Consider the following 23,664-nt stretch of genomic DNA (forward strand, 5'->3'; position numbering starts at 1 on the left):
AATTTCGATCGCAATATCAATTGGCAGATGATAATTGATTGAATGGTGAAAACCGAAGGTCAAGAGGAGCGTATAATAATATTGGATGGGTGATTGAAAAATGGCTTATCCGTTAAATCCAAACAAATTCAAACGAAATGAATGTGTCATGGTATGACTCATTCGCCTGTATTTCGCCGTAGTAAGGAGGACACTGGCGCCCCGCCAATTAAAATTGGATCCACTCGACCCGGGAATATGCAAGGCGAACAATAATTATAACCCCACGAGTACCGCGATGACACTTGTCCCCAGTGGATGCCAAAGAGTGAACAAACAAAACCAATAAATGAAACATTGCGCAAACACATAAAAAAAAAAATTTCGCTGCTCTCCATCCCTCACCGCCTACTCTTTTTTATTTACGTTAATTGAAGACGCGCATGGAGACGACTGTTAGCTCAGGACTGAAATTGGAACAAAGGAGAGGTCCAGGGGGTTGGTTGAAATAATAAGAGTTTGTTATTTCACTGGTGGGGACAAGCAGACGCTGCAAAAAGGCAAACGGCGAGGATAAAAATGCAGTGGCGAAAACCCCTTTGCCCTCAGCCTGGATCACGGGTATTCCAGGGTGAGATATTCTCCAAAAGATTCCAGGGTTCGTGAGGTTATGTGTGACTTATATTCGGGAAGAGGGTGAGGGGTCGTTTGGCAATCTTGGAGGATTCACGTGGGATACAATGGGATCTCAATACATCACCTAGGCTAACCCGGTAGGAACCTCTTCGAGACGCGCCCTCACCTATCCAAAAACACCCTCTCTTGGAGGGTGGGACCTCTTCAGGGTGGGACAATCCATCTCGAATGCCGTAATAGCTCGCAACGTCGTGTAATATCAAGCTTGAGGAGATATAGTTTTCGGGGGGCCGACTATCTGCCACGATGCAGCGGCAAACGTCAGCTCGCGATGCAATTAAATTTCAATGTCAATGTACTTTCCTAGAAATAAACTAAAATGCTTAGGGGCAAATATAGAATTATAACTGGAGTACCCTTGAAGATATATTGACAGCATACCGTGCCCCGATTTTCCAATCATCATCAATCCCCTCCCAACAATTCCAGAAATTCTCATCCCCATCCAGTGTCCCACGACAAAACACCCCTGGACTCTCCTCACACCCTCCATTCATCCGCGATATATGCACCGTAATTAGTCTCGGTTTTAATTGATACCCCCCTCACGGCTCTGTCCCCGGAATTTTACCGAGACGTTACAGTGAAACGCGATGGCGGATAGCAGAGGCATCAGGAGACATTCCTAAAGGTAAAAAGACAGGAGGAAGAGGGAGGATGAGTCCGGAAGAGGAGGACTAGAGCCATGGGCTTGCTTTTCTCTCGGCGATGCCAGCACGTCCTTGGGAGATGCCTTGGGAGTGTCGTTCCAGGCTTGATGCGCTCCAAGGCCTTGTTTGATGGCACAGGGGGTGGATGAGGTGGAAGTGGAGGTGGAGGAGGAAAAGCTTTTGCCAAGGTGCACAGGCATATCTCCATGAACGTCGGGACGTTGACTCTACGGGATGGTTTTCTCATTCCATTCCTTGCTGGCGACCAAAGAGGAAAAGAGGGATGAGAGATGGAGGGAGAATATCGGGTCTTTCTCCCTCAGTTGCATCCCTCTGAGTTTCTCCCGAGTGAGGCAAATTCTGGAGGTGGTGGATAGATGAAGATGGGGGCGAAAAAGAGGAATGGAGGAGAGGGATGGAGGATAGCTGAGGACAGTGGAGACGGGGGTAAAAGGAAGGGGCATCCTGATATTACGTCGTCGTTACGGTACGAGCAAACTCTACAGTCGTTTCTCGTATATAGTTGTCGTTGTGTTCTTCTTCCGAATAAAGCCCCTCTACTGTGTTCGTCATTCCTCTTGGCTTTTGCTCTCTTTCGGCGAGAAGGCGTGGTCAAATGCTCTCTAAACGTACCACCGCGCACCTTCGCACCTGCACAACCAACGCCAAAGGACACGCCCTCAACGAATTCGCTTCAAGCAAACTCACTTCGTTGTGCAAAACTACGCCCACAACCTTTTGCACTCCTCATCCACTCGTTCCGATGAAAATTCGCCAATATTTTGTCTCGTTGGTTATTCTTTTTTTAGTGAAATGTGTTGTCTTCCACCTTCACCTGGGCATTTTCTTTTACCCAAACCCGAGATGCATCTCTCAATCCTTCGGCAATATTTTAACATGACGAGGGATAATACGCCCATTTGACAGGATGTTGTTTTCATTTTTATTCGTATCGGGAGGCAGACTGAAGAATTCGTGGAAATTTAATGCGAATTTTTTGGTTTTGCTTTGAGAATTTGAGAAAAAAATTGGGGGCTTTTGGGGTGATGGAGATATTGGAATGGAGCCCGAAAAATTTTGGTTTTCGTTGACTACGAGACAAGCACTTTATCTCGTTGAGTCTTGGGATAAGTGAGAGAGAGCTGTTGGCAATCGAATCTAGAAAATATTGAAGACCAGAGGAATAATGGATTAAAAGAGGTCGTCATGATTGATGATGGATTTTTTAGTACCGCTTTTCCTGGATTTTCGTGATGTCGAGTAAATTGGAATTTTATCGAGCTGATTATTTTTGCAATTCCATTAACATCCTGAGACATTTTGCTATTAAAATTGCACATAATTTGGCACTGAAAATTTATATCAGATTATAAGTTCAAATAAATTGTGGAATTGATATTTTCATGCCAATAAAAAATCAGGACTTTTCCCGAATTTCCAATAAATTTTGAACCTCATGATTTTATCATCAAAGTGTGTATGAATTTATTTTCCAGTGAGGGAAATCAATTCGTGAGAGAAATCAATTCAATGGAAATTTGATAGGTTTCCCCAGAACTGATAAAAACCATTAAAAATTGGTGTTTTATTGGCCAACGTGTATCTGTAAGCAAAACATGTTTGAATACTTCGGAATATGTAACCATAATATAACATGGTACGTTACCCAAAGTGAAAACCATCGGAACTTAGCCTCTCGCCCCTTACAACGTTAGACAACCTCGAGGTACATGCACACGTATGCGGTAATTAACCTCTTAATGAACTCAAAATCGATATCAATGTCTCAAGAATCAACCTCGAAACTTAGCCGTACATACACGTCTGCAAGATTAACTCAGGTCGCTGCGATACTCGTGAGTTCTCTTCATGTACAGAATAGTATCAAAGTCAACTGGACGCAGGACTCTCGATAACCTCCACTTTTTTATACCCGACAATTCAGATTTTACGACAGTCTCCGTCAAATCCTCTTATCTATAAACTATTTCAATATCTCGTCTCGTCGTAAAACTCCACGAGGAAAAACTTGTTACCATGTCTTGTTGGAGTTATTTCTATTGTGATATTCTCTTTAAGGAGAGGGACGTAGTGCTCTTGTGAACGCGAATTTATGGATGAATTTTACAGTTTGGAATGAGAATTTTCACTGAAAGTGGAAATCTTTCAAGGTTTTCTATTCAGAAGGAATCGATTCAATGGATGAATAAATCAGTCATTGAACTCTGATTATATCTTTTAAAGATAGAGTATTTAGTGAATTTTTGGCTAACCAAATTACCCTGTCTGTCCACTGCGGGAATTTTCTACTGATTTCTACTGGAATTTTCTACTGGCGCGGGAGCATTTGGTAAATGAAGAGTTTTGTGAAAATTTTATGGGGTGAATGGAATGGCGGAGAAGTTGAAAATGCTGGGCTCAGGGGTAGTTCCAATGGGGATGGGAAAACTGAATAAATTTCGGATCGAGGAATTGAGTTTGGATGACACAATTGATTTGGGAAAGGAAATAATTCTGAAATTAAAACTACAAGTGTATCTCTCTAAAAGTATAACAACGATAATAATAATAATCATAAATTCGGGAATACCTATTCACAAATTGTTACCTCCGTGTACATTTAATTTTTTTAATTGTTGATTTATGAGATATCCAATGTTTATATGCCAAAAAAATATGAATTTTTCAATGACCCAGAAATTAAGCGACTGTAAAAATGTTATACCCTGGAATTCCTATTGATTTGACATCTCAAGAGGTTCTTGTAAAATAAAATGAAAGAATATTGAAATTGACAGGTGAGATACTTGTTGAGGCAGGTAGAGCACGTGGTTTTATGCTGTTGTAGACCGGCGCAATCGCCAAAGGGAATGGGTGTTTAGAGTGAAACAACGGGGATAAAAAGAGGACAGGAGAGCAATAGCGAATAGCCCGAGAAAGGTAGAGGACAAGCAGGCTGAGAGGAGTTGAAGTTGGCACGTGGATGCTGTACCACGGTGCGACGCGCGCCACTCTCACTCCGGACAGACCTCCACTGTGTTGTTATATCCATCCGGGAGGGTTTTGCTTTTCATCCTTCCCTCGCAATACTTCTGCCTCCCCCCCACTTGTTGTGCTTTACCGTGTTGCTGTGCTGTTGCTGTTGCCTTGTGTATCGAGAAAGCTCAACGCCAAGCTAGACGATGTTTCTTCCCTCATCCCTCTGGCGACACTGAATCAACAGGCTTCCCCATCCTCATCCCTGCATCCCCAATACCTCATCACCTAATTATCATTTCAACCATTGCAATCATTACAATCATTGCAATCATTGCAATCACTCATTAATCCTGGGGTAAACTACCCCATGTGCACGCACACCTAATCGATTATCATTTAAAATGACAACTCAATTTTATCGAGAGCTCCACATAAATAAGGAATTAAGTGACTATTCTTGATTGAAATCGAATAGAAATTGAATTGGAAAATAAAATTAATCGCAATTCCTCGTAATGACGAAAATATATAATTTTATTGAACATCCCTTCACGAACTCGTAATATGGAGTTGTCAATGATAACTAGAATTTGAATATTCAATGGTTAAATTTGATCTTAGAAGTTGGTGGATGGCAATCCATGAATTATCGGGGTTCGTGATCGGACTTGGAGCAGATTGGAGGCACCACCGATTCATCTAACACGAGGAAATAGTCCGAATTCGAAATCGCCGACACGTCGTTCAAACTCCCGGGGCCGATATTATCCAAGTGGCAAAGTTATCGGGGGCATATAAGTGAGAAAGAGAAAGAGGATAAAGGGAATGGAATGAGATAGGAGAATCCCCCAGGATCTTTAACTCGTCTGCAGGTGGCCAAGGGGTCCTGGGGTTGGTGGTTGTTACTTGGTATGCAAGTAACGCGGCCATTCATCTCCCGATCTCCACCAGTCCCGACCTCCGGATATAAATTAGCTTTTGTTTAGCATTCAATGCGAACCACCTCTACCCCATCTACCTATATCTCCACTTTCTTACTCTTTTAACTTGTGCCTGTAATGATTCGCCAGTCATTACCCCTCGTCCCACCAATTAATGCGTTCTTGGCTAATTACTAATTAGACGTTTGAAATCGGTTGCTCTGATGTTAATGAATAATTTAATCGACCATTATTGGGAGAGAGGAGAACTATTTTTCATTTGGAATTATCAGGGGCTTCAACCAGTTTTTTATTAATTTTATGTAAAAGGTGATTTTTTATCGTCTGGATTTTACGTACAACGAATTCAAATATCAGGGATAACGGGGGAAATATTCGCTTTCAATTGATGCTATTCAAATTTTTATGGTTCATCGATTTGGGGAATTATTAATTGGTTCTTGTCAGTTTCAGGTGAGAGTCGGTTAACGATAAGGAAAAGTTGAAATGTCTTATCTTTGGAGTACTCAATTTTCAAGTAAAAAAAAGAGGATAATGTTCAATATCTGGAAATAATTCGCCTGAAAAAGTTGTGATATCGAGTTTTCTACAGAGAATTTTCTCAAGAATTTTCATGAACTCGTCGTCAAGGGGTTTTTAATAAACGAGTCATTAATTGGCGTTTGAACGGTTTCATCAATAATAAATTATGCGCTGATCCAACCAGACGTTTACATCAGTATTTTTTTAGTGTGAGTGTGAGTAATTAAATTTGTCACGAAATATCTCGTGATTTGATTGGACGTGGGAGAGAATAAAGGGGCTTGCTACGCGTGAATCCACAAAGTCTGGTTGGCTAATACCGAATAATTAATAAATGCGAAAATGCATTAGCAGAAGAGACCGCGAGTTGAATCGCGCAAAATGCTTGGGTACTGGGATTTTCGTCTACCCTCCAACCTCAGGTGGAATTATAAAATAATAAAGACAAAATTGCGTAATGCGAAGGATCAGATGAGAATTAGGGGACAATGAGAACAGGGCTAAACAGTTTCGAGGGACCCAGACGTCTTAATGTCTGAATTTATCTCCCTCTTCCGAAAATTCTGTTCAAATGGTTAATATTTTTCATAAAAGCCACTCACAACCATTCTCTCCAAAAATCATTTGAAATTTTCATTTCAATTCGACCCGACACACTCCCTACAACCAACTAATCACGCCAATTCATAATTTTTATGATCGACGCAGATCTATTTACTTAACGAAAAATAAATAAAGAATAAATAAAAATTGACAAGTTATTGGGATGAATGCATTAATTTAAAATTAATCTTCTGAATTGAGTTTCACTGGCAGAAGGAATGGGAATTGAAAAGCATTAAATTACTAGCCAGAGTGTAGCAACTTTGTAAATGGTAACAATGTTATATAATTAAGTAGAAAGTTCTGTAATCAAGAAGTACATCTCCAGTGACTGTCGCCTCAGTATCCATTTCCCCTTGCACCTCTCCATCCCTATCCCCCCGTTCTTATAACCCCTATCTTTTCGTATTAAAGTAGCCCACTAAGAATGAAAGAAAAAGGGATGACACGAACGAAGAAGGAAGATGCTGATAGTGTGGGTTGTGCCCTGCATATCTTAAAACCCATGGGTTGGTAAGAACTCGAGACGACTCTCTGATTTTTACCGCGATTCATATCACGAGGGGATGAAAATCTTCACCAAGTTCTTACCCCGAGCAAGAACAACAAGTAATACTGATTTTTTATTTTATTTTCCCTTATTTTCCCTTTTGTAAAATGTTTCAGTACATATACAGCTTGATACATTTTGAAGTATAATTTTTTCATAAAGAAATTGCGCGCGAAATGAAAATTCAAATTCGTCATTTTCTTGAATTTTCAAGGAAAATTGAATTGAGATGGAATAACTCAAGAGATAGAGAAGATACAGGAGTGAGGAGTGAGGAATGACGGATAAAAAAAAAACGTTGACTAGAGGTTTGAGTATTAGACAAGAGCATTGAGGGGTAATTTAAGAAAAGCTCGAATTGCCGGTCGATCCGAAGCGAGTGGATTGAGAAATGAAAAAAATTTGAGTTTGATAAGCATAAAATGGGCGAACAGTCGGCGTTCTAGGAATCGATCGCCTTTATCATCAGAATACTTGAGAAAAAGAGTAGTGTAGAATGAGAAAAGGTATCATGGAGCGTGTAGACCTCGCAGTCAGCATTTTCACGGTCGGTTCATTTCGTGGCGATGACTTCATGCGCGTGGGATGATGCGAGTTAAAGTATAGGCACTGGTTTAACGTTCTCGCGTCATTAGTCGTATGGATATTATTCCACACGTAATGAACCCAGACAACGTGAGCCTATCCTCTCCCTCGGTTTGTTTTTATGTCAGCCATCTGAGTAATTGTAAGCCGAGAGTAAAGGATTTTTCCTGGATCGTGCGAACGCGCAAAAACATCGGTAACAACCACTCCATGCCGTATCTACTTTCAATAGTCTGACATCACAGTGTCCATTTGCACCAACTTTGTTTCATGCTTTTTTTTTTTACTTCTCAGCTCCATGACTACATCATACCTCTATTTTATGTTATGTTTCGTCTTATCTTAATGACTCTGTCAAGTCTTGGGTTATACATTCTTCTCATTTGTTGAGGAACAATTCCCTTTTTCTTGATAAAATATTATCGTTTTGAGAAACATCTAGATTCATTCTCAGAATTCTCAGTGGTAATCACAAGTGTTCCGAAATTATCGGCTAGTTTCGCGATAGCTTCGTTGTACGTAAATGAAGTTTCGTGTTCTTTAGTCAGTGGTAAAGGAAAAGCTACTGTAAAATAATCAAGGCAGAAAGAAATGTCTGGAATAAAATTGACAACCGTAAGACATTTTCAAATCGAAATGACAAGGTGAGAGGCAAACGAGAGAAATTGAAAATATAAAGACAGAATCCGTTAAGTAGTCATTAATATTTCCATCTGCAGACGAGTAATTGTTTTTTCTTCTGCAGAGTTAACCAAATTAACAATTCGCTCTGATAGATTTTGATTGCTTCGTACTCGCCGAAATATTAGATGAAATCGAATTGTTCTGTAGCACTCGCAAATACAAATCCATACCAATCGGTTAAAAGCGGTATTTCCTTGCTCGCGTTATGAATTTCTCCACCTCAGCACAGGTGTAAAAATATCGCATATTTATTTTCACCGGTACGTACCCCCGAAATAGACAAGAATATTCCCCTATTCCCTAACCTTTTTACGCCAATTTCTTCATTCAATTTTACACTCCGATTATTCCACAAATTCCAAAGTACTATTTCCACCTATTTACTCAAATTTAGAACACGAAGATTCGTCCAATAATAACCTTTTTTTAATCCTGGTGGAAATGGGGGTGAAAGTAGGGGTTGAAAATGAGGTGAAGATTAAATAAAAACAGTGGGTGTAATAACGTGCGAGTGAAATAAAAGAACTGACTCCAAGACAAATAGCTGAGGGAAAACAAAGCGTATTATAAATACGGTTCCTTCTCAAGGGGGTTAAGGATACTTTTGGGTTAGGGAGAAAGAATCAGAGGGTTCACTCATTTTTTTACTCCTCTTTTTCACTACGGATAAGGGGTGACAACGACATGGCATTTACGACCGGACGAATTGTCCGTCGAATTTTTCGTTGCAACAATGACTCCCCGATAATATCTAGAGAATTTTATTCCTCATTTGACTCTTTATTTCTCCGTATTTTCCTCTCACATATTTTTTTTTGTTTTATTTATTTTCCTGTTGAGTTGAGGAAAAATCCTATTTTATTCATGATGCTACATTATGCAAGACGTTTGGAGTTATTTTTCATTAGTCATTGCTTTAATTTGTTGATTCAAGGGACGGCGAATAATTCAACTGTGCAGAGAATCGCATCTGCATTCAGTGGTGGTTTGCAAAGATTTGCGGGCATTTAACCCGAATTTTATGGACTCTAAACTTTAAATGGGCCGTTACGAGGCAATTTAATGGACAACAGATAGCGTCTAAGTGCTTAGATTTGTGCTGTGCAGGGCAGTAAACACTTTCTCTGTTTTGTTCTCTTCAGGATTGAGGAGAGAAATTGTTTCTCTCGGTAAACAATTCATATGCGAGAATAGAAGGGACGAGTCTTCTACTTCAATAGAAGATTCAATTGATCATTTAGATTCAGATTTAAAAATCCAACAGTTATTTAAATTGAGGAAATTCAACAAATTAGGTAATCTCAGGGCGAGGGTGGCTCAGCTCATTCACGGGTTTTCCAACGATTTACAATGTAGGGAAAGGTTAATTTTGGGAGTGTCCGATTTTATCGGGTTACTAGTGAGTTGGAATTGTTTGACTTACACCAGGTCGTGAATGGCTGCGCGGATTCAGCTGCCAGGGCGCCGTGGTCGGCTGGAAGTGCTCTTTTCCCCAGGATCCAGTGTCAAAGGGACTTTCGCCGATGTGCCCCTGCAAAATAATAAATGTGAGCATTTTTATTCTCTATATTCTGTTCTATAACGACTACGATTCATTTATCGGTGAAATCACGAGAAATCACTCGTGTTCTCACATTTGACAATAAATAATCCCTCGATTTTTTTATAGTTTTGATAGACTGAATACAAAAAAACCGTGCCACGTATTCGAATTGAAAATTTATGAATCAGGGCGATTATACCCCCACGGTTCATTTAAAAATTTTGTTTTTATAATATATTCCAGCGGCTTGCGCCATTCAGCGGTGGGTGAGCGAGGAGCACTTCAGCTTCTTACCTCGACTTTACACACCCCTATAAGCTTTATTTTTCTTTTAACTCAACTTCTAACCTAGACTTCATGGTATTATAAATCAAGGAGTATAATGAGAACGCTTCATCTTCGCCCCAAACCCACTCCAAGACGCATCCTCTGCACCATTTTTTCCCCTTCTGACTCTTATTTTCTATTATTACTCCGGCAAACTACTCGCCGTATTTTTTTTTTTCATAACTTTCCATTGAACTTTGCTATGGAGGATTATTTTCAGAGTTGCTGCAGTTTCAGTGTGTTCTTTAGAATTCAAACGAGTGAGGTCAGTCATATGAATTATTGAAATTATTTCCTGAGAGTGACTTCGCTGGATTCACTTGTATTGTTTAAAAAATATTTATCATTTTTTAGAATGACTTTTTATTTTGAGAAAGTTGATTCATCGCTGGTCTTATGACTAGGTCAAAATAAAAAGCGATAATAAAAAAAGGCCAATATATAAATAATGACACAAATTTTTATTCTGACATATTGTAGCAAATGGATTGTATGAATTTTCGTGATTTCTGTCTGCAAATCTAAATGTTAAAATGATTAAGACAATTAATTATTGGGCAATGCAGTTCTAAAATAATAGTTGACTCATCCATTACTCGAACTTTAAAAAAGTTTGAAAAAGTGATTGAACGTTGCTTTAATAAACTATCTGAAAAAGTTGATCGACAATTTAACTTATTCTTTCTCAACAAAGTACGTACCTGTCTACCCCCAAATAACAGTTTACTTAGAAATCGTGGGGAACGTCTGACAATAGATTGCGTTTATCCGTTTGTATACGTCAGCCACATCGATCTACCGTCTCCAATTGAAATACTCATTCTCATTTGTATACGTGTATTTCTATTTGCCCGATGGAAATAAACAGTTCGAAGATAAATAGTGTCCGAGTGATGTACACAGGAAAATAGTCGACATTAGCAAGTATTGCAACGACTTTCAATGATTGTCTATGTATATTGTTTATGAATATACATGCACTTTAAAATTTTTATCGTTTTAAAATTAAATTATAGATTAGTTTAGATGGTCATTCAAATTGTTTTTATTTACATTTTTAGTGGAGTGATTAGACTGCCAATTGTAAAGCCATACATTTTCCTCATTTCAATGTTTAATTAGTTGCTTCGAACCTAATGAATTATTTCCAAAAAATATTATAATCCTGTTACACCGTTATTGGTTAAATAAATATTGTTATTATGAAGAGTAATGTAATAGTTCATATGGATTGTGTGGATGAATCAATTTTATTTTTTAATAGAAATATCAAATTATTATAAATCAGCAGTTAAAATAAAATAGAAACATGGGATAACCGGTGAATGCCTTTTTTGTGACTCATTGTGTCCTCTGGTTGTACGATCCACAAACAAGTGGAATTCACTTCGAAGGTATCAATCACAGTATTAAATTTCTAGCCGTTGGTTTGTGGATCCAATGACTCGGTGCAATTATGCATTATTTGTCAATTCAATAATTCACGGTAATGAGTGAGAAAATTTTCCTTTCTCACCTCGTTTCGCTATTCAAACGAATTCATTCAATTAGACCCAAAATCACGAGAGATAACAATTGAGATTGTAATTTTTTATAGATCTCTGAAAATAGCCACGCAAATGGTGCCTTACTCAAATCACCTTTTATGAGATTAATCATTAATTCCACCGCATTCGTAATTATTTACGCGGAGAGAAATATGCGCCCAACGACTTAATAAATAATTTATTGCCATGAGAGCTGTAAAAACGTAAACAAATCGTAAAAAATAATTAACGACGAATTAATCATGAATCAAATTACGAAACTGTTTCCAGTCTCGACGAAACGAATCTATAATGAAAATTACAAACCACTCTCATCCGAACTTATCAGCTAAACAGATAATCGAATTTTTTGTTCATCATAGATCAATCATTCATCCTTCGAGACCCTAGGGATATTGTCATCGTGTTTATTACGAATAATCAATGTCTTCATGATTCGTTAACTGATACAATTGATAATTCAACATTCCGACAATAATAGCGACAATTGTGGACAAAAGCACCGAAATATCCATTCCAAAAAAAAACATAATCGATTTATGGTAAATAATCTGAAAGTTTAACTCGTCATAATCAGTGAGTTGAGGATTTTAAATTTACAATGGAATTTTATTTCAGCTTTATTCCCTGGTATTCTTAGTCACACGACGTGACTGCTATCTGTACACCAGGGGCCGTTTAAAATTCCCGCCAGGAACGTTGAGGTGTGAGAATCATGGTTCCACCTCATTTTGTAAAACACAACGGTTCGGTGAATTTTGTTGGGGAAAGGGAGTTGTATAATTGGGAATTGGTATCGAATTTTCCGATAAATCTTGAGAGCTCGAGGGGTTTCGCATCGACGGGTATAAAATACGGCGAGGGTAAGACACTTTACTTACATCTCAGATACATTGTTATCTTATCAGAATTAGGGGAATGTTTGTAGGTTTTCTTATTTGGGAACGTTACAGTCTTGTATTTGTTCTTTTAATCTTTTGTTTTGATAATACCATGTTGAAGTTGTGACACGTAATTGCGTTATCTGGTTAGACTAATTATGTAATCGAGTCGGGAGTTAATGATTTTGAGGTGAATGTCACTGTGGGTTTTCTCGGAGTTTCGCTGAGGATATTATACTCAGTCTAATTTAAATTATTCGTTATCGACGATTTCTTATCAGTCATTCATTCTGACGCGAGAACGTCAAGGTCGTGTAACTAAAAAATCATGATAGCGTCGATCATATTGAATTCATTCTTCCAATATACACGAATTGCATGGATTGTCTATTAGCACGAAAAATCTTAATTTCAATTTCAGAAAGATTAATTCAACCTACCCCCTATAATTTCCTGATATTCTTATTTTTAATGAATTTTGCACAGAAAAATTGCAAGAATGACTCTAAAAATACTTCAATAGATAATCGAGAGTCTTCAATGCCGAAAATGTAATTCTTACAGAAATTGATGGTGAGTTTTGATAAGTGAAATTCGAACAATCATCTCCACATTTTCTAAGTAAAAAATATCAGAGCAAGTTAAAAACGGTAATTACAAGAATAAATAGGGAGGATTGAGATAATAGTTGTTTTTTCCCCCCATGAAACCCCAGGGAAAGGGATTTTAACGCAGGAAACCCAGGGCAACACGCAGCTGCGACTGACACTGTGATTACATGTGTGTTGTTTGTCGACGGGATTTACAGATGCTGCACCAAAGTAAAACGAAGCGTAAACGTACCGATAAACAATATAAAAGCACCCCCACCCCAATTCCTCGTACTCTGTATACACAGTTTATTTTTTTTTATTTTTTCCTTTTGCACGAGACGACATGAGTGGAGATGAGTGGAACAACAGGAAATGTAAATGTATATTTACACTGTTGTTACCTCTACCCTGAAACGCAGTCAAGTCAGTCATATTGGTTTAACGAGAAACGTTTTAATATTTCTATCAAGATAAACCATATTTAAACTATAAATTGCATTAATTAGAAAGATATACGCGAGGGAAGAACAATAAAATGATAAGAAATTCATTATCGTAGTAATATGTGAAGAAGGATTATATATAATACTTCTTGAAATATACCTGATCAATTAAAGAAGTAAACTGAAATTATTACATATCAATATTCATAATAAACATGTATTCAAGAGCCCCATATTCGAGGAGTTAATCAAATCACACAATGTTTGATTCACCAGAACTTTATCCTTTTAAGATTTGCATTTCCCGCGGAGATTTATAATTTTTTCCACGTCATATGCTTTTATCTTCATGAATAAATATGATTGTCTACGTCGGACATTGACCCCCACATCGCCATTTAAATACTTTTTTTTTCGTGTCAAACACCCGCTGCCAAAATAAATATATCCTCGGCACAATAGGAGAAGATGGAATGCCTTCAATTCACAAAGTACGAGTAGGAATTATTTTAGATAGTCTGAATTCAAAATGTCAGTTGGTAAATTCTCATTGCGTTATTTTTCAAATCCTATTTTCTCCCATTACTGAAGTGATATGATTTTTCATTGCAGCGGAGGGGAGAAAATACTGGGTGACGCCGGGCCCAAAACACGGACCCCACAGGGTGAATAGCTTAGGTCGGACGGGATGTAGGCCTTTGGGCCTTGACCTGGCAACCGACTACATTCCTTTGACAGCTCTCCGTCATTTCTATATTTTAGACTGGACTCTGAAATATCTCGAAATAAATCAATTTACCCAATGTATTATTTTTTTTAAAGCATTTTTTTTTATTTCTTTAAGCTTTGTTAAACTCGACAGCGGTAAATGGTGAAGGAGGTAGAGCTGAAGAGTGGGGACTGGTCGAGACGAGCAAACGTTATGTGGCCAAGCGGTTGTGGCCTCTAAAAATAAATGTGTTGTTTATTCACAAGTAAACCGGATGCCGGTGTTTGCTTTGGAGCAAATTGTTTTGTTCGGTTTTGCCGGGGCACGAACGCGAGAAAACTGTACGCACCGCAGACTCGTCAAGTGAGAAAACTTCGGTTTAAGAATGGTGAAGAATTTTTCGACGTTCCCGTCGTGTTATGTAAATCATTTCTAATTTCACGAGGTAAACTAAGAGTTTATGTGAATAAACAAATCGCATGTATGCTCTAAAAATGTTCTACAGACACGTTTTGCTGTTTTAGTAATAATTTGGGGAGAAGGGAAAAATTCGTGCAAAACTTGTTCTTCGTATTTTTAACAAATTTCGCAGAATTTATTATTTCTTGAACGATAATTTGTAAAATTGGAGACATTGAAAAAAAAAACAGTATATTGAATTGAATTGAATTTTTTTGATTGTTCATTGAATTCCATTGCATTTTTCAATAGAATTTTTTAATCTCGAGAATTCTCTAACAATGCGTAGACTGAAAAGTTTATCAAGAGTTTCTGAAACAAAGAAAAAAATTTTACAGGAACAAATTCTGTTGAATGCGAAGTGTTTCACAATTCGCTCGAACACTTGTTTAAACAATTGGTCGACATATCTACCTAAATAACAATCTCGCCACGTGTTAACAACGGGCCATAAACTAGTATCGCGTGTCACACATAATTTTGAAATAAAACTCTGTAGTTCAAATAAAAGATGTTGATTGAAAAAAAAGGAACATATCAAGTAATGAGTTGTTTTCCCCGACGGAATATTCAAATGAGTCAACCGCACTTACCCCCCACCATTCGCCATCTCATTGACGTCTAAATAGGCAAAAGGAGGAGAAAGGGGCACTTGGTAGTCTTAAGATCGGTCTAATTTAGTTAAGAGCCCCGAGTAAAACGCTAAGATGGCCATTCACTCCTCAAGATTTTCTCTCCGGTTGAGTGAAGGGTCATGGCTACCAGAAATTCTAGTAACACGGGTATAGTTGATATCCCGGGTGGAAAACGAGGAAGCCTTGCTGTTAATCTTGATTTAATCCTTGACAAGCACTTAAGTAGACTCTTACCCCCTGTAAACTGCCACTAAATTGCTGTGACTGTACATTGGCTTTACAAAGTAACACCCTAACCCTTTCACGAACACTTGGACTTGCCTCCAGATCATCTATAAATCTATTCACTGCACATTAATTATTTTTTTTTCGTGTCCACAAATTTCCCATTATCGAAATTCGCGATTTAGATTTATCATCACTTCGACAAAATTTCAATTTTCCAACCGTGTAAAATTCCATTGTTGCACTTTGATTAATCCATTTACGCATTCACTTATTTATTTGAAAAAAAAAAATTAGTTGTACTGAGTATCGTCAGCAAGTCCACCCCTATAAAAGACACAGGGATCTATAACTCTGGGGAAAGAAGTGAAATTCACCGAGGGGTTGGTTCAGCGAGAAACTTTTTATTTATGCGCCCAAGACGCGGAGCGAGGACCTCAAGTATCATATTTAATTTTTATTACATCAGCTGTATATGTGCATTGGTCTTACAACGTATTTTCCCTCCCCCGTTTCCTCCAGTGGGGATGACTGAAGCAGGGAGGGGGCAAATGTATATGTAAATATACTGTGATACATTGGACACTCGCTTATAAACACCCCATTTTTATTCTCACTGCGTTTTCACCACCCCCTTCAACCCCTCCGGTTTCTTATACACCCCCGTTAGTTTCCCGGATACACCAGACTGAGAAACTTTTTTCCCCATATTCTTGGATAGTTCCAGGGACATTATTTTAACATCCCACTACGTCATTTGGAATGTAATAATTCTTGGGTTAAGAAGGTCATAGCTTTATACTTTTCCCAGTGAAAATATACCAGTGCTTTGTTTTCAATTATTTCAAGCCGAAATGATTATCAGATAAATGAATTCAGTAGTTAAGAATTATTTTAATCCAACTATCAATTATATTTAATAATCAACCACGCCAATGATTAAATTAATTCACAAATAAAAATACTCAAAGCAACTCGATAAATTTCATGACATTTCTTTTGATTCTAGTAAGAGATATAAAATCACAGCGTCATGTGGCTTACTGAAAAATGTCATTGGTATTCTACGTAAAAGTCGACCGATGTCAAATTGAATTTGGATACGGGTTATACAGAAATGGCGTGTCTTCCCGCTCATTGATTGACGCTGATTTGGTGGGACTACACCCCAGCCCAATCCCATAACCTTTTTTTTTTTCGTCAGAGTAGTATTCACGGTCCGGTCATCGGGGGGACCTCTTCAAATATTCCACATTCGAATCTTCCAGTGACTGGACACATCCCGGTATTCATAAAACGAAAACAGCAAGGCAATTTTATTCGGTGAAAATTTTCGCTCCTGCGTTCACCTTAGAAAACGTACAGTCTATATGTCCCCATATTTATTATTTCTCACCGTCGAGTTACCGGCGTCGATAACGTTCTTCTCCTTGGCATTGGTCTCTGTGTATGTATGTATGTGGATGGCATTACCATTTTTTTGTTGTTTAAAACTGAAATATAGGGAGGGTGGGTTGTCGTGAAGAGAGTGCCTGGACCGCGCCCGAAACGTGCCTCTCAACCGAGAAGGCACTGATCTCCAAATAAGTGGCACCTCGCTCTCCTGAATACAAAATCTGATGGTTGTGTGCTCCAGGAGTTGCGATATAATGTTACAGCCACTAGTCTGGACTGAAGAGGGTCATTACAGAAGACATTGCATTGGTGATAAGATAAAATTAATGATAATCTTTAATTTAACAAATATTTCTCGTTCACAGATGTATAATTCTTCGAAATGTTATTATTTCGAGTTAATTTGAAAATTCCTTTTCTTGACTACAATTCGCAAAACTCTGCAGACCCTTGTTTACCAACAGAAATTAAAGAGAGAGGATAAATTTCTGGAATGAGAGAAGGTGAAATCTGTGAGGTACACAATAGCTCTCGTCGCTCCTAAACCGTACCAATTACAAACACTGGCGGCTTCTCCATCCCCAAATGTTAACTAAACACTAAATACTAACGATACACATCCCCCGTATTCCAAGGTTTCCGTAACCAAGCATTGCAATATGTGAAACCTCATTCCCAAACTGCCGCTTTCAACCCCCTTCAGTTACGGTTCATTCAACGTATACTCTCTTCGCTTCACTCGAAATGTTACGATTTGTAGCAGTAGTACAGCCATTGTAACCTTGTTTTCCTCATTACCGCAGCATGAAAATTAATGCTGGGTAAATAATCTGAAGCGCGTGTTTGAAAACCATCAATTTGGTAGTGGAATTGTGAAGAATGGGAGGCAAGTGTAAAGCAAATTTGTTGATTATTTTCGTGATATCTTGAAAATTACTAGGTTCAGCGATAATTATGCTAAACAGTCTCAGCCCTCACGGAAAAATATATATTCTAATAATCAATCTGAAATTTACCCGACATATCGCCGACATTATAAACAGCAAAAGATTTTTTTTCAATTCAATTTCAATTTCTCGTCACACGAGTTATTAAAAATATACAAATTCTTCATTAGTTCGTTTGCAAAAAATTTAAGCGTGAAATTTATAGCAAAAATTTTATGATTCATAGGAGGTGAATTAAAATGATGAGATTGTGGAAATCCTAATGTCTCTGATTGTTATTTTTTTCCCCCATTCCCAAAAGCAAACATAGTATAGGCATTGAATTGCAGGATTCCGTGTTTATTGCATTTAATGGATGGCATTGGCTGTACGCATGCAACCTGGCTATAGAATCTGACCGAGGGAAAGAGTGACGGGTGGTGTATGAGCACAACGGCATACAATCTGGAATAATGTGTGGGTAACATGTGGAGAGGAGGCAGAAACAGTGGATAAGTAAATTCACGGTTATTCAGGGTTGGATATGGGGAGGATAACGGCGAGAAACACGGGACAAGCACCCACTCACGATTTTCTAGGTCGCAGCAATGCTGCACCCATCTAATTCCTCTATTAAATCTTTAAGAAGGAGGAGAAGCTCCAGGAATTTATCAAAATAATACCAACAAAATAAAGATGAAAAAGAAATCCAGGGTTTTTGGACGTTTTATTTTTTAATTAATTCCTCGACATTCAGGAGGAAATAAAACTCCAGTCGTGAATGAATTCCACATATGCATGGGAAATTGCTGGTATGAATGAAATAGAATCGCTTCTCCTGCAAAATCAACGAAATAGTCTAAAATTGCTCGGAATCATGGAAACACCGTTGAATTTTAATCAGTCTATCAATTGCTCTAAACCCCCGAAATAGGTCTGGATTTGGATCACGAAATAGTCTAAAGTCGGTCAGAATTAGTTCTCATGAAAAATAAGGCACAGACACAGGGCGAGATGACTATCACTCAGGACTCAGACAGTCGCTATCACAGCCAATGTCAAGAGCTAATGCAGCTAAAGGGTCACATTTCCCAACTGGGATTTCCCAATCTTCGAATAAAGCCTGTTGACGCCAAATTTCGGGAATAACGGGAATTTCATCATTCATGATTTTCCCCTCCAATTTTTTTAAAATTAACTTAAAAAACGAAAAGACATCTAGAATAAAAAATCATCGACACTCACAAAGACGTGATTACACGATTCAAAATGTTGTTATCCTCATTCCACATCCGGGACCTGTGATCCCCATACAAAAAAAAAATACAAATAAAAAACAATTCCCATTGACGAAACAGTGGGAGGAAACACGATTTTTTTTTTTCGAAGAGAGCTATCAATTTTAATCGCACTTCCTGCACCAGTCGAACGCACCCCTTCGCAAGTGATAGCCATAAGGGGGTGGCAAGGGGTGGCAGGGGGTGGGAATGAGGGCCGGGAAACGAATTTCGCAAGTTTGCCCGGTACAGTCTACCCCCACTCGTAACTCCAGCGTTTTAATGAGACTCTTTTCTACTCGTCTCGAGCTAAATGCTGTTGCCAAACCTCGTTTCGGCGATACGGATCAACGTACCAGGTCCTCTCTTTTTTTTTCTACCCCCCTCCTCCCATTGCCACCCCCTTCATTCGCTGTCTCACACTGCATATTCATTCTTGAATAGTGCGAAGGGAACAAGCCGCACCAACTCGTCTCGGCACTTCGTGGCAACTTCCGGTTTCCAAGTTTTGGTGCAAACTCAAGTTTTCCAACCAACTCAGTTTAGAAGAATGAAGGGAGAGATGGTTTTTATTATGAGAAAAAAAAAATACTAATTGTACCTTGCCCTACCCTCAGCCAAACCACGCGGAGAGAATTGAGGAATAAAAATTAACAGATGAGAGAATGTCATGATAATTATATTTATGTACACAGAACAATTCAACTATTGGGGAGTTTATCGTGTCCTCAATTGGTTCCTATTTTATTTTCCGGTGAACAAATAAAAAACTGGAAATTGTGCCGTCAACTTGATTTCGGTTGATGATAATGAATGTTTAAAGGATTGACCTGAATGTAGAATTCAAGTAGCTGTTGAGTGAGTTAACGAATGGTTCGTGAGTTGATGAGTGTTTATTTTCGGTGGTTGTATTGTTCATATTATAAATAGGTATGTAAGATGTCAGACGTAAATGGATACTAGGTCAATCCTGCGACCCATTACACACCAAACTCTATATTGATGGATTTTACTCGTCGATACGACATGTCTTAGGTATTCTTAAACGAGTTTATGTATTATTCTGACGCACAAGCACCTGGCACAATAATGATACTTTTTTTAGTACTGGCATATTGCACTGGTTTATCGAATTCTCGACGATCACTTGGTACTCCGGTGCTATTTAAAATTGACACTTTAAAAAAAATATATGCAGTGGTGGATTCACGACACATATACATGAATAAAGATGGCGATATTGCAAATTCATTGGATCTAACTTTGAGGTAAATGTCGTCAATCAATCTTGACATAAACTCCATGGCAATTAACTGATGGGTCGATTAATGAATTGCTAATCACTCAAATGGAGAAGTCCCATTTCAGAATTATAAGGAACAATGTTGAGGATTTAATCACGCATAGAATTCCTAGAATTCAAGAGATGGGTATTTATATTGGATTCATTAACATCTATTCAAATTTTGCCCCAAAAACCAAATTCATTAATTGTGTAAACAAATGGGATGGATTTGTCACGTGATAATGAATAATTTAAAATTGACGTTGAATAAATTAATTGTCTTGATAAGATCGCTGAATAAAAAAGGTCATCAACCCGAAATTAGTAAAAATATTTAAATAGTCAGTACGTAGCATTTCACGTTGAAGGTAAATTGAAATCAATAAGCGAAATCCGATTTATTAAATGTATTGTATGTTTACATTTTTGGGTATGAATAAGGAGAATTACAGTCTCATAAATCGTAATGACGGGCCAGTCATATTAATTCGTAATTAATTACCAAAATTTTAGTTAGTCCCTTAAGCGGTTAATCATGAAATTATCGGTGCCATAAAGTTTTCTCTCGGTGGATGGTTGTGAAAGCAATACAAGTGGCATTACGAGTAAACCTAGCCCCTTTGGCGTCACAATGAAAAGGGTTTGGTCCGCAGGGGACGTACTCTTAATTGCAAATTGGTGAAATAATTGAAACAACTCTCGTAAAAATAGTTGAAAAGTCGTAATTCGGTCGTAAAAGTTGCGACCGCAACGCTCGACCATTATACTTTAAACGCAGACTGTAGATGAGGAAAGAGGTGAAAGGGTGAGAGAGAATCGAGCTTGAAAATTTCTCAAGGTATGAGGTAAGGGCCGTGATCTCCGTCGCGGATAAGTCTTATGCCCCGGTGAAATTGTACAGGAAAATGGAGGATAAATGCTGGAGAGGGAGAAAGAGAGGGTTAGAAAGAGAGGGAGAGAAAGAGAGAGGTTTGCAGACGATAAAGTGCTCCTTATTCATCTCTCACTTCGATCCACTCTCTCACCTCAAAATTTCAAAGGGCTGAGATCTCGGGTATTCATGATCATGTGAAGTAATTTGTGTTGAGTGCCATGAAAAAAAAAAAATCTCCAACGAAATTCACAATTGTTCTAATTACAGTCTAATTTCAGACAATATCAATTGCAATTGCCTTAGAAAAATAGAATGTTTCAGACACAATCTCATAAAAATTTTAAATGACGTGAATTTAAATTGAATTTGAATGATTTTCATGTTTATTTTTAATTAGTCTTTTTCTTCACTTGAAATTTCAATTGTAATTTCCATTCATTCGCAGTATTTGGCTGAGAAAAATGAAAGAACACCAAGAATCAAATGAATATTATATTCAACAAGCATCGTGTACACCCATATATTTATAATTCCTACAACTCCCGGGGGGTTTTCCCGTCTTTATCTTTAATCTGCAAACTCTGAAGCACGAACAACCCCCTTTCTCCCATACCACCCCCAGGTCTCGTTCTCTCTTTTCCACCCCCTCCGTTAACTCGGCTCGCCAAACCATGATTTCGCCGAGAAAATCTCACAGCGAGATAATTACGGTCGAAAGCGCAGATATTATTTAACCAATATTTTGGTTGCCACCGACTGAGAGAGGCCAAAAGGAAAGATTCAGTTCGAGGTGAAGCTTTTGCGGTGCTTTTATCCACGTGAACGGCCCAATCAAATATAACTGCTCCGCGTGAGCAAGTTGGAAATTACGAAATATTCACTGAAGTAAAATAATAAAAAAAAATATGTATATAAGCTTAACGGTGGGAAAAAAAATGAAAATAATGAAGGAGAAGGGGAAAATACATTTTAGAGAGACTGTGTATTTCTTGTAGCAAGTTTTAAAACTGCAATTCGCATTTAAGAGCTGATAAACATCAGTGGAAGATGGCTTTTGTAACCCCTTCAGTTATTTCGACGTCTCCTATCCTCGGGCCTATTACCCCTCGAGAATTTCAGTCTCTAGACTTTTCTTAATGAACCATCCAAAGTTTCCTACTTTTCACAAATTTTCCATTTGCCAAATTGAGATAATTTTAGACAACATAAATTGCCTAGGCTAATGTTTACTTTTTTTAATCCACTTGTTACACATGCATATATTTTATTGATTAGAAAATCAGCAGTGGTTCTCGCCTTGATGTAGTTATCATGGATAACGAATTTCAAAAAGTTGAACAATTTTTCCGTCTGAGTTATTTGAAATACAACAAAATGCCCTCTGGGTAATTAAGTGTATCGATGGAGGGCTCATTTCGTGCCCTCAGTTTTGCCCGCAAATTGGCAGCGCCTGGAGGGCACCCAACCACACCATTCTTATACCATGAGCACCTTCTCCACTTATAAAAACGCAATTTCCTTGTAACAATATAGCATAATAAATGTCGAGGAGAGGGACCGAGTTGCTTCGAACCCGAATCGCCGCCCTCTTCGCTGTTAGAACAACCGTCCCAAGCACCACCGATTCGCCATTACAGTTTGTAATGTACTTAGGCAACTTCTGTTTATACACCAACTTTTACTCAAAACCTCTCCCACTTTCATCCCCGCGGCATTTTCAACCCTGATATGATTTTTAATGTTGAAGAATTATCTTCAACCCGTACTCCCTCCATTTGACATCAACCCAACCTTTTACTCCGGCATTATTTTATTGAATGGGAATAAATTATTGCAAATTCACAACAATATCGTCTTTCGACACTCCTGGTACATCCGGGGAATAATTTTTTTAATGAAAATTTCAGTGCCCATCGACTTTGTGAAGTCAGTTTACAATCTAGCTGCAGAGTAAAAAAAATCGATCAAACTTTCCATTCAATATTTATTTATCAGGAATTTATCACAGTGAAAAGAATATCCAAAGTTTGAAGTACGACCATCTGAAGCACCTGGGATTCATTGAAAAGTCAAAAGACAAACTCTAACTGCCGTAAACAGGACGAGTTGGACCATTTGTCGAGGTTTCTTCCGAAAGTTCCCTTCTACACCCTTCCAGCAACTTTCCAGAGAACGAGGTGCACGAAAAATACAAGTAAACCGTTAAAGAGAGGAAAAACACGGGTATCAACAGCAGGATGTTGAAAAAAAAAAATTCACACCCTCCGGCGCTCAGGATGGAAGGGGCGAAAGAACAGTGATAACAACCCTTCGTATTACAGGGCTGAGTAAGAGGAGTGATGATTGCAACTGCAAC

General features: G+C 38.2%; 1 protein-coding gene across 6 annotated transcripts in view; it reads right to left on the reverse strand.

Annotated features, from left to right (window-relative positions):
• Window positions 1-23,664, reverse strand: part of LOC105262914 (forkhead box P) — a 138,872-nt gene that overhangs the window by 71,847 nt on the left and 43,361 nt on the right. For all 6 annotated transcript variants that reach the window (XM_011298797.1, XM_011298796.1, XM_011298795.1 and 3 more), the window contains exon 2: window positions 9,613-9,720. In XM_011298797.1, coding sequence (XP_011297099.1) covers window positions 9,613-9,720 — 108 coding nt within the window. The remainder of the gene's footprint in view (window positions 1-9,612; window positions 9,721-23,664) is intronic.

This window comes from Fopius arisanus, unplaced genomic scaffold (assembly GCF_000806365.1).
Source record: "Fopius arisanus strain USDA-PBARC FA_bdor unplaced genomic scaffold, ASM80636v1 scaffold00011, whole genome shotgun sequence".
NCBI classification, from domain to species: domain Eukaryota; kingdom Metazoa; phylum Arthropoda; class Insecta; order Hymenoptera; family Braconidae; genus Fopius; species Fopius arisanus.